This window comes from Malus domestica, chromosome 16 (assembly GCF_042453785.1).
Source record: "Malus domestica chromosome 16, GDT2T_hap1".
In the NCBI taxonomy this organism is placed as follows: Eukaryota; Viridiplantae; Streptophyta; class Magnoliopsida; order Rosales; family Rosaceae; genus Malus; species Malus domestica.
This window is the reverse complement of record NC_091676.1, coordinates 32,583,293-32,599,693: the sequence shown is the minus strand read 5'-3', so window position 1 is coordinate 32,599,693 and position 16,401 is coordinate 32,583,293. Positions and strand designations below refer to the sequence as shown.

The 16,401-nt window shown below is 35.0% G+C and overlaps 1 protein-coding gene across 1 annotated transcript; it reads right to left on the bottom strand.

The window, feature by feature from the left end:
• Nucleotides 1-4,500: 4,500 nt before the first annotated feature.
• On the bottom strand, nucleotides 4,501-6,396 carry LOC114822310 (flavonol 3-O-glucosyltransferase F3GT2-like). Its single transcript, XM_029096646.1, has 2 exons — nucleotides 5,907-6,396; nucleotides 4,501-5,441 (listed from the first exon to the last, which is right to left on the bottom strand). Exons 1-2 carry the CDS (start codon nucleotides 6,394-6,396, stop codon nucleotides 4,501-4,503), a joined length of 1,431 nt encoding a protein of 476 aa, XP_028952479.1.
• Nucleotides 6,397-16,401: the final 10,005 nt, after the last annotated feature.

Here is a 16,401-nt window from a genome sequence, read left to right as displayed (position 1 = left end):
TACTTAATGAAAGTATAAATAAACTCCAAGTGTTAGTGAATCTATAGTTTTGATGGGATACGAATTCTATGAAACTAATTTTAACAATCAAACCGTCAAACTTGTTTGTATATGCTTCCGGATTGCATATGCCAAAACCATGAAAAACAAACATTCAGACCTCAAGTAATGAGACAAAACTTTTTGACGGTTATAAAACAAAAAAATCACGATTTAACAGTTATTTTTAACTCGGATTTTGATGATTTTTTACAACTACACTCCTTGACCCTATACGAATACAATGAATGAATTTGATCGTCAATTTAAAATATTTACACAAGTGTATACCACAAAATCTTATGTTATACTTAATGAAAGTATAAATAAACTCTAAGTGTTAGTGAATCTATAGTTTTGATGGGATACAAATTCTATGAAACTAATTTTAATGATCCAACCGTCAAACTTGTTTGTATATGCTTCGAGATCGCATCGCCAAAAATCACAAAAAACAAACATTTATAGATCAAGTAATGATACAAAACGTTTTGACGGTTACAAAACAAAAATTCACGATTTTACGGTTATTTTAGCTCCGATTTTGATGATTTTTTGCAACTACACTCATTGACCCTATACGAATACAATGAATGTGTTTGATTGTCAATTTAAAATATTTACACAAGTGGATACCACAAAATCTTAGGTTATACTTAATGAAAGTATAAATAAACTCTAAGTGTTAGTGAATCAATAGTTTTGATGGGATACGAATTTTATGAAACTAATTTTAATGATCTAACCGTCAAACTTGTTTGTATATGCTTCTAGATCGCATATGCCAAAAATCACAAAAAACAAACATTCAGAGATCAAGTAATGAGACAAAACGTTTCGACGGTTATAAAACAAAAAATCACAATTTAACGGTTATTTTAACTCCAATTTTGATGATTTTTTACAACTACACTCCTTGACCCTATACGAATACAATGAATGAATTTGATCGTCAATTTAAAATATTTACACAAGTGGATACCACAAAATCTTATGTTATACTTAATGAAAATATAAATAAACTCTAAGTGTTAGTGAATCTATTGTTTTGATAGGATACAAATTCTATGAAACTAAGTTTAACGATCCAACCGTCAAACTTGTTTGTATATGCTTCGAGATCGTATACACCAAAAATCACAAAAAACAAACATTTAGAGATCAAGTAATGATACAAAACGTTTCGACGGTTATAAAAAAAAAATCACGATTTAACGGTTATTTTAACTCCGATTTTGACGATTTTTTACAATTACACTCCTTGACCCTATACGAATACAATGAATGAATTTGATCGTCAATTTAAAATATTTACACAAGTGGATACCACAAAATCTTATGTTATACTTAATGAAAGTATAAATAAACTCTAAGTGTTAGTGAATCTATCGTTTTGATGGGATACGAATTCTATGAAACTAATTTTAACGATCCAACCGTCAAACTTGTTTGTATATGCTTCGAGATCGCATACGCCAAAAATCACAAAAAATAAACATTCAGAGATCAAGTAATGAGACAAAACTTTTCGACGGTTATAAAACAAAAAATCATTATTTAACGGTTATTTTAACTCGGATTTTGATCATTTTTTACAACTACACTCCTTGACCCTATACGAAAACAATGAATGAATTTGATCGTCAATTTAAAATATTTACACAAGTGGATACCACAAAATCTATTGTTATACTTAATGAAAGTATAAATAAACTCTAAGTGTTAGTAAATCTATAGTTTTGATGGGATACGAATTCTATGAAACTAATTTTAACGATCCAACTATCAAACTTGTTTGTATATGCTTCGAGATCGCATACGCCAAAATCACGAAAAACAAACATTCAGGGATCAAGTAATGAGACAAAACATTTCGACGGTTATAAAACAAAAAAGATCACGATTTAACGGTTATTTTAACTCCGATTTTGATGATTTTTTACAACTACACTCCTTGACCCTATACGAATACAATGAATGAATTTGATCGTCAATTTAAAATATTTACACAAGTGTATACCACAAAATCTTATGTTATACTTAATGAAAGTATAAATAAACTCTAAGTGGTAGTGAATCTATAGTTTTGATGGGATACGAATTCTATGAAACTAATTTTAATGATTCAACCGTCAAACTTGTTTGTATATGCTTCGAGATCGCATATGCCAAAAATCACAAAAAACAAACATTTAGAGATCAAGTAATGATACAAAAAGTTTCGACGGTTATAAAACAAAAAATCACGATTTAACGGTTATTTTAACTCCGATTTTGATGATTTTTACAACTACACTCCTTGACCCTATACGAATACAATGAATGAATTTGATCGTCAATTTAAAATATTTACACAAGTGGATACCACAAAATCTTATGTTATACTTAATGAAAGTATAAATAAACTCTAAGTGTTAGTGAATCTATAGTTTTGATGGGATACGAATTCTATGAAACTAATTTTAATGATCCAACCGTCAAAGTTGTTTGTATATGCTTCTAGATCGCATATGCCAAAAAAAAAAAAAAAAACATTCAGAGATCAAGAAATGAGACAAAACGTTTCGACGGTTATAAAACAAAAAAATCACTATTTAACGGTTATTTTAACTCGGATTTTGATGATTTTTTACAACTACACTCCTTGACCCTATACGAATACAATGAATGAATTTGATCGTCAATTTAAAATATTTACACAAGTGGATACCACAAAATCTTATGTTATACTTAATGAAAATATAAATAAACTCTAAGTGTTAGTGAATCTATCGTTTTGATGGGATACGAATTCTATGAAACTAATTTTAACGATCCAACCGTCAAACTTGTTTGTATATGCTTCGAGATCGCATACGCCAAAAATCACAAAAAACAAACATTTAGAGATCAAGTAATGATACAAAACTTTTCGACGGTTATAAAACAAAAAATCACGATTTAACGGTTATTTTAACTCCGATTTTGATGATTTTTTACAACTACACTCCTTGACCCTATACGTATACAATGAATGAATTTGATCGTCAATTTAAAATATTTACACAAGTGTATACCACAAAATCTTATGTTATACTTAATGAAAGTATAAATAAACTCTAAGTGTTGGTGAATCTATCGTTTTGATGGAATACAAATTCTATGAAACTAATTTTAACAATCCAACAGTCAAACTTGTTTTTTATTAGTTTCTGTTTTTTTAGTGTAGATGTAGTACTTAAATGACAAATATGTTTTAATGTTTTGAAGTAATATTTATGTGGTAATGTGTGCTATGTGCAAATTTAAGAAAAAAATATATTTTTCTTAACGGGTCTTAACGGGTCATAACGGGTCGGGTCACTTTACCCGTTGGGTAAAGTGACCCGACCTGTTAAGGACCCGTTAAGATAACAGGTGTGACACGACACGACCCGTTAAGATAACAGGTGTTACACGAAAACGATACGAACACAACAGACACGACCTGTTTGCCAGGCCTAACTATAGCTATCTGAGAAATCTTGCATATTACGCAAAGCGACCCTATCACTTCGGCATAAAATGAATAGGTCATTCACATACATTACATACAAGGAGAAACACAACCACTTGAAACATAAATCAGCCTAGTGAGTCCAACTAGTTGAAGTCGACTCAAACCCTTGATAAATCCTCAACTAGGCAAAAAAAGTAATGGAGAGAGGGGGCCCTTGTCTCACCCCTCGTTAACAAGAGAAAAACATAGGGAAAGGGCGGGCATTAATTAAGATAGATAATTTAGCAGATCTTAAAATAGTAGACACCCAGTTATAAAACAACAGGAATTATTAAGCATCTGCAAGGGAGAAGACCACTTTATTAAGGTATCAAAACCCTTAGCTATACCGACTTTAACTACCATGCATGTTACCACCACGTAATTCTTTGTTTATTATTTATTCACAGAATTATTTATTTTAAATTTCTTACACTAATTCCTTTCCCGTCTTAAAGAAGTTCAAACTGAAAAAATTAAAATGTTTGAACTAATCAAAGTTTACATAAGTTTACATAAAGTTTAAAATAAATAATTCTACGATTTCCTCTCTATACAGCGTGGATGCAAATGCCAATCTCTTTCGCCTGATTTTCTATCTATAGATTTTTACGGAATGGTTTCAGTGGGGCCTTTTCATCTCATAACTTCGTATCAGTTTTTGTCATGATGCGAAATCATAATCACGTGGTTTATCTTCGCTTACACAGCTCTGTTAATCACATATGTTTTTTCTTTGCTTACACAGCTCTGTTTAATCATATATGTTGTTTCGGTTTGATTTACAAAAATAGGTACGAGGACAAATCATTACTCATCAATGAAAGGTTCCCTATTCACGAAAAAGGAAAAAAAAAGGGAACCTATTCGTGCATTAATTAGCGTAGGCCATGGGACTAAGAACAATAGCTGATACCAGAACACTACACCGGAAGAAAAAGTGATCAAACCGCCGGATACCAAAACCCACCCCAACTCCTCAAACCCTCAGCCCACTCCAACCACTTAGGCTTGCTTGGTCTACATATTATTTCGTTAACCAAAGTGTTTAAATCTTCAGTTGTACGACCATACGATTTAACAGCCTCTTCAGCAAACTCTTTGAACACGCTAATCCTCTCTCTCATTTCCTTTCCTTCTTTACTTGATAAACATAACTGCAATGCCTTCATTGCTCCACTTTTTGTCACAACTCCTCCCTCGACCCCCACCCCAATCTTCCACACAGCCTCTAGAGTCCTCATGTTTAGTGGCTGATCAGCCTTAAAAGGCCTGCATATCATTGGCACGCCACCGGTTATGCTCTCCAAAATTGAGTTCCAACCACAATGAGTCACAAAAACTCCGACGCAGGCATTGTTGAGTATTTGAGTTTGGGAAGCCCATGGTACTACTTTCCCGTTTCCATTTTGTTTTGTTCGTTCGAGGAATCCCTCGGGGAAATCTTTTTCATTTCCCCTAAATGACCAAATGAATGGAAATCCTCCTTCCTCTAGGGCTTCAGCTAATGCTGCTAGCTCATGCGGCGGCAGTGCTGCTACAGTTCCGAAGCTAATGTACGCTACGGATGCAGGCTTATGGTTACCTAACCACTCTAAGCATCCGTTGTCCTCCGAAATTTTTGGTAGTAGTGGTGGTGTTAGGGTTAAGGGTCCAACATGGAGAAATTTATGAAACTTTTTCTTGAGCTCAAACGCAACTTCGAGATCTAGGTCTTGAAAAGAGTTTATGGCAACTGCAGTTGCCCTTGGTAGCTTGAGTCCCATTTTATGCATCATAACTGCAATTGGGGATCCTAAATTTTCTGTTGATATTCCACCAGGTAAGTCGGATGCAAGGAATGCTGAAAATCCAGGAAGGAATTCAAGGGTTTGATCTTTGTCCCCTGCCAAGAAAAAGAAACACAAGTAAAAAAGGTTCAGATTTATTGTTTTGAAACTTTGATGATTGCATCTCAAGTCTCAACTTAATCTGCTTTACGTATCTAAACATTTTCAGTTTTATATGTTGAGAGTGAATCCCACATGAGAAAAGAGGCACCTTGCATGTGCTCATAAGTAGTTTGGGCACTTCCCATTGTCAATTGGTTTTATGGTGGAACTTGAGAGTCAATCTTACATGGGAGAAAGGAGGGACATTTCAAGTGCTTTTAAGTAGTTAGGTTACTCTCCATATTGTCAATTGGTTTTATGGTTGGACCTCAATTTTCTTCAGTATATAGCGAGACAGATGATTATATTGCTAGACTGTAAATATATTTCTGTGTATTAAATATGTTCATGTGTAATAATCAAATATATGTAACTGCAAACTGCTTTAAAATATTCTGCTATGAAATAAAATTTCTTACCACTAGCTCCCAATTTTTCTTTAATCACATCGTTAGCAACATGAATAAACAGAGGGCGTTGTCCTGAAGTCCACAAGGGTACCCAAGGGATCTGCATTTCCTCTGCCATGTCACAAGCAAACCAAAGGAAAGCATCCGATATCAAACAGCCTACTTTGTGCCCAATCTCAGCCTCAGCCTCTGCGATACCTTTCTTAAAGCTGCCTGGTGCTGCCTTAAGAAAAAAGTCAATTGGCTCCAGAGGGTTCCCAGAAAACACATAACTTTCTGGTAAGCCATCCCATACGTCGTAAGGCTTTATATTGTCAAAGCCCTTAATGTTACATTTTGTGAAGAGGGAGCTATTAGATTTAGCTAGGCTGAAGAATGAAAACTTCACATCAGGGGCTACCGCCGAAATCATACGTACAAAAAGGAGAAGTGGGCTGGGATGGGATGCAAACGGAAAGACTAAGACGGCAACATGCTGACTACAAGATTTGTGGCTCATTAATGGCATTGTGATGCGTACAATATTTCTCAGATCTTACTTTTTTGTGTTCTGCAAGCTTGTGCATGTAATGCAGTTGTGATGGTATTATATTTTATTTGTGGGAAACAAGAGGAAGTTAATTAGCTGCGGACAACGGAAATGAGAAACATTAGGTTTTCTTCGTTTTTGCAGGTTTGGAATGGGTTAGTTTTATGTTTTGGGCAGCTTGGAAAATGGTTATTAGTTGGTTACTTTTACGGAGAGAATCTAGAAGGGGAAATTCGGGAAAATACCCTTTTCCAGAGGGTTAAAGGAGGTTTTGTCCCCCTTATTAAATTCTTACTAGCCTCTCCGTACCTGCTTACGTGCATGCGAGATGTTTTTTTAGCTCCCCCATGAGATGAGTTTTGTTAGCTATTTTTTTCTCATACCGCATCCTAAAGATAAAATACAACATACAGTTACAAATAAAAGAAAATAAAACATAATTAAATTACGCGTAAAATGCGTAATAAAAGAAAGTCTCATTACATGCACAAAAGCATTCTTGGAAATTAGTAATAAATAAAAGAAGAAATAAAGTAAGAACCAAATAATAGTGTTAGAGAACAAACTAAACAATTAATCTATGTAAAGACTAAGAATACATACAGTACCACAGATTCGAATGACTTCTATCAAATCTATTTGAATAGTTTATCTTATTAAAAGTTGCTAAATATGAGTTCATAGGGTATGTGGCTTCGTAGCATAATATCTACTTTTTTCTTTGACATATATGTCACACTTTCCCATTCCACGTGAAACTGCTGTGTCAATTCAAATCCACCACAACATTAATGCTTGTTTCCATAGCTGCAAACGAAGTGTTTGAAATGAAAATAAGAGTTGAAGTGTAAATTGTTTGTAGTATTTAAAATACATACATTGACAAAAAGTAAGAAAAAAAATAGTCATATCCAATTAGAGAGACCAGAAACTCAATCAAAGATAATATCAAATGTAAAACCCTTGACTTTGGATTTCGTTCACATTTGGATCGGTTTAAATTAGCTTTTGTTACCAAAATCTAAACAATAGAAAAAATAACCTCTTCGAAGAAGAATTTACAGTAACTACATACTATAATGCTTTTGTCTACAATCATATTAACACAATAAATAAATAAAAGTTCTCAAATCTACAGAATCTTTACTCTGTTTTTTCAAATTCTAAAGCATGATACGGTATCTACCAAATGGAAATAGTAAAAGGAAGAAGAACCTTAGAGTATATGAATGGGCAATCTTTTCCCATATGACGACTAAATGATGTCCTCTATTTGTTTTTCCTTTTTTTTTGTCTCAACTATATTTGTTTTTCGTCTCAACTATATTTGTTTTTCAAAAGTATGCTTGTATTACACAATTTGTTAGGGGATTAGTTCATTAATTGATACCATGACCAAAGTAATCACCAAACAAAACAAACAATGGGTTAAGGGGATGCAAAAATGGCTTCCAAAACTATTGGATGAATAACATTTGGAAATATGTTAGGATAGAGGAACTACAATGTTGGCATCAAATATGAGTGGCAATTAATTTGAGAGTAAGGATAATAATGCAAACACAAAACGAAGTATCACATATCATATACCATCAACATGGGTGGGAAGAAAATTTTTTGAGCAACTTCCAGTCAAATAGTCTACCTTGTCAATGTTTGTTGCTTTACCTAAAGAGGCGCAAAATTACTCAATCTGAATGCTTTCAAATTGTCCACTTCCCTTGATTTGTTTTTTTTGTTTTTGTGTCCTTTCGCAATGTTTATTGGAATAAGAGTGCACACACCTAATGGAATCACCAACAAAGTGATTCAAATTTTTGCGGAGCTTGCAGTTACACACTAGAGGCCCCATCATTCTTTGTAATTCTACAAAGAAAGAAGAATATAAGGATGGTGATTGAAGTATTCACCAATTAAAAATTCGACCTTCAGAAAATTTCGTCGATTTTCTCTCCCTTTTTGCATGATTTGTGGGTAGATAATAATTGATTAACCCATTCTTCTCTTCTTAAATGTGTGGATGGCGGTTTCTATGTCCACTATCTGCAATGCACTTTGTTTAAGATTAATATCTATGTGTGGGTGTGTGGGTGTGCTTCATCTAACGGTTGAAAGGTAATTGAATAAGAGCACATCATGTGATGCTTGAAGGTGAACAGATTACTTGTTGTGCAAACACAAATAACCAGTTAGGGAGACTCGAATTCCTTAAAGCATGACATCCATACTTGATACAGAATGCTCATTAATCAGAGAAGAAAGAAATCAAAATATGGAATAAAACAATAGTATGCATAAACTGCAAATTACAAACTAATATTAGTAAGACTAAAACTTGTTAGAGTATGGGAATATTTGATATGCTTCTATGAAAGCTTGATGAAGGTCTGACAAAAAACCAGAAAATGGCAGAGAGAATTTCAAAGAATGATGATGGAATTGATTTCGATGTTCCTCACAACAAACATGTGAGGTTGTTACCTTTATACTTGGAAGAGGAAGGAAGATCCTTCACTCATCAAGCAAAACTAAATCTTAACCCTTAATTGCTATCACCCTATGAGATGATGCCACTTATTATAATCTATCACTTGAGCTAGATACAAGTGAGAGCAGCCACATGGACTATGATCTAACGACTCTAATTTAAACTTGAAACAAATATTAAACTAAAGGTTTGAATTGTTCCTTTGCCTCCAAGTCTCGGCTGAATGGTTACACACCAACACTCCCTTCTAACCTTTTAGTTGATTTGACTCCCAAAAGCTCTCTTAGATAGGCAAATTGATCTTTAGGCAAAGCTTTAGTAAGAATGTCTGCAATTTTCTCCTCTGTCTTGCAGTACACTAGTTCAATCTCCTTGGCTTGAATTGCTTCTCGGATGAAATGAAACTTTTTGATGATATGTCTTGTCTTTTGATGAAAGACATGATTCTTAGCTATAGCAATGGCTGATGTGTTATCACACATGATCTGTGTTCCTTCCACTTGTTCTTCTCCAAAATCTTTAAGTACAAATCTCAGCCATTTTGCTTGAGAAGTGGCTTTTGCAGCACTTACATATTCTGCTTTTGCTGTGGACAATGCCACAATGCTTTGCTTGATTGATGCCCATGAAAACAAACCAGAACCTAGTGTAAATGAATAGCCTGAAGTGTTTCTCATATCACCCTCACTTCCAGCCAGTCACTGTCACAGTAACCAATTAGAGTAGTTGCTTTTCCTTTTTCAAAGACAATTCCAAAATTAATTGTTCTTTGAATGTATCTCGGCACCCTATTTGCTGTTCCCATGTGTTTCTTAGTGGGATTATGCATGAACCTTGCCAGCAAGGTTGGTGCAAACATTACATTAGGTCTGGTTGCTATCAAGTATAGTAAGCTCCCCACAAGTTGTCTCTATTCTCTTTCATTTGCAGCTTCACTACCATCAACCTTACTCTGTTTCTCATTCACTGCAAGTGGAGTAGCAACAGTTTTGCAGTCTTTTAACCCAAATTTCTCAATCAGCTTCTATGCATACTTTTCTTTATGTATGAAAATGCTTTTTTTTTTCTTTTTTTTTTCAGTTTGTAGTATCTCCATTCCAAGGAAATGATGTAACAAACTCAAATATGTCATCTCATAGTGTTTCATCATGTCATTTTTAAACTCTTTCAGCATTTGTGAACTGCTACCAGTGTACACAATACCATCTACATATAGGGAGACAATAATGATACCTGAGTCCTCACTTGTTTTAACATACAATGTTGCCTTACTTGAGCTCTTCTTGAAACCTGCATTGTTGAAGTAGGCATCAATCTCATCATACCAAGCCTTTGGTGCCTGCTTCAATCTATACAGTGCCTTGTTAAGTTTATACACCTTAGTCTTTTCATTCTTTTTCACAGAACCCTGTGGTTGCTAAACATACATTTCCTCATTCAGAACTCCATTGAGAAAAGCAAACTTCACATCCAGCTGGTACAAACTCCATTTCTTTTGTGCAGCAAATGCAATCAAGGTTGTTATGGTATCCAATCTTGCCACAGGGGCAAAAGTCTTATTGTAGTCAATTCCAGGATTCTATGAGTAACCTTTAGCCACCAATCTAGCCTTATTCTTCTGCACTGTACTATCTAGATTAAGTTTGGTTTTATAGACCCATTTTACACCAATGATTGGCTTATCAAATGTTATTCTCTATCATTTCAATTCAGCTTTCATTGCAGTCTTCCATGAGTCATTTTTGGCTGCATCATCATAACTTTTAGGTTCAACAATGCACATATTGCACTGAGCCATGATTTCACTTACACTTCTCCACTTCTTAAGTGTATCATCATATATTTGAGTTCTTTCAGTTATACTTTCACTTTGAATAGTAGTGAATTGATCAGAATTAGAACTCTCACCAATATAATAGATCTTAGTAACATTATGATGCTCAATAAGTACTGGAAATCTTACTTCATTGTTTGTAGTGCAGTTCCAATCCCAAGAAGCATTCTCATCAAATGTAACATCTTTTGATAGAATGATCTTTCACCACAGCCTACAAAGATGCATTTATGACTGTTTCTTCCGACTTGTGTCTGAGATTAGAAGGGATGTGCACATAGCTAAGTGAACCAAAGATCTTCAAGTGAGCTATCCATGGTTTTCTGCCACTATATGCCTCAAATGGAGTTATTTTTCCGAAAGCTTTGGAATGACATCTATTAAGCAAGTAAATAGCAGTGTTCACTGCTTCTGCCCAAAACACTTATGCACTTATGGAAGATTCTTCTCATGCATCATTTACTTTGCCATTTCCACCATAGTTCTATTCTTCCTCTCTGACACTCCATTTTGCTAGGGAATGTAGGCTATAGTCAACTGTCTTTGGATTCCTAGATCACTGCAATACTTATCAAATTCTGCGAAAAGGAATTCTCCTCCTCTATCACTTATAAGACATTTCACCTTATACCACATTGTACTTATATCATTGCCTTGAACTTTTTAAAACACTCAAGTGCACTAGACTTATATCTCAGAAAGTACACCCATGTCATTCTAGTGCAGTCATCTGCGAATAACAGAAAGTATTTGTTTCAAGAGTGAGAATCAACCTGAATTGGACCATAGATATCTGTGTGGATCAATTCCAATGGATACTTGGCTCTTTAAGCTGACTCAGAAGGGAATGAATCCTTGTGTTGCTTTTCCATCATGCATCATTCACATGCACTAGTTGACATTTCCAAATAGGGCAATCTATGCACCATCTCCTGTTCTTCAAGCAATATGAGATTTTTCTCATGCAAATGTCTCAATCTCTTATGCCATACCTGAGAGCAATGTGTGACACTTGCTCCTAGTACAAGTTGATTTGCAGGCATCATTGTCAATGGAAAACATCTATTACTGATCATTTGCACTCTAATCACTAGATTGTCTAGTGACCATCCATCAATCACATTCACAACATCTCATCCAAACACCAAGAAATAACCATGTTCCATTGTACATTCACAAGCAATCTCTTATCATCTGTCATGTGGTTGCTACAGCCAATATCAATATACCAGGAATTATTCACTTTCACTTATGTCACTACATTGCAGGCATAGAACAATGATCATGTTTCACCAATTTGCCTTGCATAATTAGCCTTTTGTACTGTTTTGTTCTCATGACAATCCTTCACAGCATGACATGGTTTACCATAACATGTGCACTTTGATTTACCTTCATACCAGCACTTCCCATAGTGAAACATATCACACCATTTGCAATCTTCTTGAGTATTATTTTGCCTAGGAGCAAAATTAGGCATGTGATCCCAATTTCTCTGAGCATTGTTTTGTCTAGGAGCAAAGTTAGGCTTGTGATCCGAACTTCTACCCCTTGGTTTCCAATTATTTTGAAACTTCTGATTTCCAGAGAATCCACCACTTTTAGGACCCTTAACTGCAACATTTAGGCTAACAAATCCTCTCTCAGTAGAGGTTTCAACATGCAAATCAAGTCTCTACTCAAATCCCTTGAGCGAAGCAACAACTTCTTGAACCTCAAGAGTTTTGAGATCCTTAAAATGCTTAATCACAAAAATAAATTGTATCATATATTTTAGGAAGACTAATTAACAATTTATGTACAATTCTCTACCTAGATAATTCCTCTCCATAGCTTCTCATTTGATTAGTAATATCAAACAATCTAGTGAGATACACAGATAAAGATTCATTTCCTTTATATGAGTATACTAAAAATCTCTACGTAACCCTTGCAATTTTACACTTGTTTGTCTCCTCTAAATTCACTCTTCAAGACATCCTAAGCTCTTTTGGATGCTTCTTCATTCATAATTTTGGGGAAGATTTGATCCGACACAGCTCTTTAGGTCATTCCAAGTGCACGAGTATCTTTCATCAAGGTCTCAATGAATGACACCAACTCCGTTGCTTCCTTCTTCATTTCATCGAGCACAACCTTCGCATACTTCGAATGTAGAGGTTCATACCCATTTTCCTCCAGCTTTCATAGACCATACGATTTCAGTATAGTCATCAAACGAATCCACCAAACCTCGTAGTTTTCTCTAATAAAAACTGAAGCTCTAAGCTCAGCGGTACTTGATCCAGCCATGTTAGACATTGGATTCAAGAGATCGCATAGTTTCCAGATTTGATTTGAGTTCAAAACGCAGCTTAATCACACTCACAGATTTCACGCCCAGTTTAGATGGTGAAACCTGGCTTTGAGGCCATGTTAGAGTATGGGAATATTTGATATGCTTCTATGAAAACTTGATGAAGGTCTGACAAAAAACCAAAAAATGGCAGAGAATTTCAGAGAATGATGATGGAATTGATTTCAATATTCCTCACAACAAACATGTGAGGTTGCTACCGTTATACAGGGAAGAGGAAAGGAGATCCTTCACTCATCAAGCAAAACTAAATCTCAGCCCTTAATTGCTATCACCTTATGAGATGATACCACTAGTTATAATCTATCACTTAAGCTAGATACAAGTGAGAGCAGCCACATGGACTATAATCCAATGGTTATAATTTAAACTTGAAACAAATATTAAACTAAAGGTTTGAATTGTTCCTTTGCCTTCAAGCCTCAGCTGAAGGGTTACACACCAGCAAATCTGACAACTGAATTGCAAAAGTAAAATTATAGAAGGAAAAGTAATAATAGAGAGAGAGAAAATATCGGTGTAGCATATATTGTCATAGAATTTGAATCGGTCTATGATCTTGTGTAATAAAAAGCAATGAAAGATACAAATATCTGAACATTAGTAGTTTTTATATACTTGCTTGGGAAATGAAAGCATGAAAGAGAGAGCAAACCTGAAAGAAATTAGAAATGGCGGTTAAGTGATCTTTAAGCGTGCGTGTGATTAGTAGAATTAGAATTAGGCATCAAATCTAATTATCTCTAAAGAGTAGTTTGCATAAAGAAAACACAAACAGAAGGAGGGTGAAAATAAACCCAGGAAACGCACCAAATAGGATAAAAAACACTAAAAAAAGCTAAATTGTTATAAGAAAATAACACTCAAAAAATAAACCAAGATAACCACTGTTGGAAGCTACAAAGAACCAAAAGCAAAAACGGAGTTTGTGGTAGAGGCATGGGCTTAGGGTGCCAATGGGTGAATACTAAGTGCGGATGGAAAAGCAAATCTGAAAAAGGGTTGAAATTGAACACCCCAATCTCCTTTTTCAGAACGTGGGTTGTATATGATGATGTTAGTTTCCATCGTTATATCATTGCAACTGCCGTTTGTTTGGATAATTGAAGAGTGCTTACATCAGAAATCGGATTGTTGTTTGCATTGTCCTTTTTTTTTCCTTATTGTGTGGGATCACTAATCTAAAGGGACACATTCATTGATGAAATTTAGGAATCTTTGAGGGGGGGGGGGTTTAACTCCTCCAAGGAATACAAACAATCTTTGCTAAGAGTGCAGAAAAAGTATATCTCACGTAAGCATCTCCCATGTGTGTTGTGTTTCATTTCACTAAGTTACCCCTATTATAAGCTGTTACTTTTGTGTTGTCTTTTTTATTGAATGAGGACATTATTAGAATATTGAAAGCTTCACCTATTTGGATTTCTCACTTTATATATATAGATATAGATTTATATATAATTCTACCTTCTCTTTGCGACTTAATACTACTGTCCAGTGGTATTCCTCTTTGTTCGTAACTTGTAAGTGAGAGGTAAAGAAAGCCACTTAGTATTACAATCTAGTAGCATTCTTCTTCACTTGTAAGTGAGAGGTCTTAGGTTTGATTCTCGCCAAATGCGAATTTGAACTACATTATTGCTAGCTCATTGTGAGGCTTAGCCCACTTCCCCAACCCTTTAGTGTAGATAATATTGTTTGTTCAAAGGAAATTCTATTCTTTTAAGTGAAAATTGTAGCAATGGTCCCTGAATTTTAATCCAAGTGAAGCAATAGTCACTGAACTAAAACTCTATGGTCGTTGGTCCTTGAACTCGTCAAAACATGGAGCTATAGTCATTATCATCAACCCCCGGTATAATTTCCGTCAAAATGAACCATGTGTCACATACGTGACACTGAATTAAAGGGCAAATAAGAAAAATCAAATACTATTTCATGAGGTAATGTGTTGAAGCCGATTTCGAGGCAAAATCCATCCCCAAATTGAAGCTTCCTTCCTTTCCCAATCTCAAATTCCTCAAATTCCCAATGGGGTGTGATATCCACACACTCCATTTTACTTCTCACACACCTTTTTAATTTTGGGCCGTCGGATCGAATGAATTGAAGAAGATCAACGGATAGAAATTATCAAGGGGTGTGTGAGAAGTAAAATGGGGTGTGTGGATAGCACACCCCATTCCCAATATGTATTGCAATATTTAGCCTTAGTGTTATGACCTGTGCCTTTAATAAATGTATTATATTCTCGAAAAATGTGAATTGATGAAAATGCTCTTGGTGAAGGTTATGATGAATAATTATAGACCGTTGAGCTTAAATTAGATTTCTCGCATTTTCTTATTTTATGTAGTTAGTATACGTACTCACGAGTGCATGAGCTAAATCGGATTTCAAAAAATACTTAAGTTGGTTAAGTGTCGTTTTATTCAGTAAGTTAGGGGCAAAATTACCATTTTGCTGGGAAAAAAATTGAGTGGGTTAAATCCAACTCTTGGACCACTCTCTCTCTTCTCTCGTTCATTCTTCCCGAGCCTCTCTGTTCTCTGTAATTCTATCCTTCTGACTCTCATTGGAATTATCTTTGGCCGGAGTAAGGTGGATTAGAGTAAGTGCCCCTTCATAGTCTGGTTATGGACTAAACAACTTTGAACATAACGAGCTGAACAAAATGACCCACAGTGCCACCACAACATGCATTTTAGGCCCCTAATACATGGTAACTCAGGTGGCGAGAATGACTGGAGTGCTCATAGCCCGTGACTTTCGATTATCGGGCTAGTCAGGCTTCTTAGTCAGATCAAACTTAGCCTTAGTCAGATATTCTAGGCTTAAGTCCATTACCTATATTACTTGTCTTCCAAGTAAGGAAACCTTAATTCAACTCACATTAGGATTTCTTAGAGATTGGGCAACTTAATCATAATCCTAAGAGGACTAGATATCTTATCCTAGATACCTTCCTAGTTAGACTCTCGAATTAATGGGGATTACTGATGTGAAATATTCTAACACTCAAATTAAAACCCTATGATTGTAGTATATGAAAGTATGGATCATTTTAGGCCGGGGATTAAAAGGGTTGCTAATCTACACAAATTAAACTCAAAAACACTAAACTAGACTCAAAAACACAAAACTAGACTCTTATGACTCAAAACTGACTCAAACTATTTAAAACAGCACAAAACAAGCAAACTGAATCCAAACTAACACTAAAGATGACTTTGGACGAAAATTGATTTTAAATTGACTCAAAACACTTAAAAACACTTGAAATCACAAATTGGACAG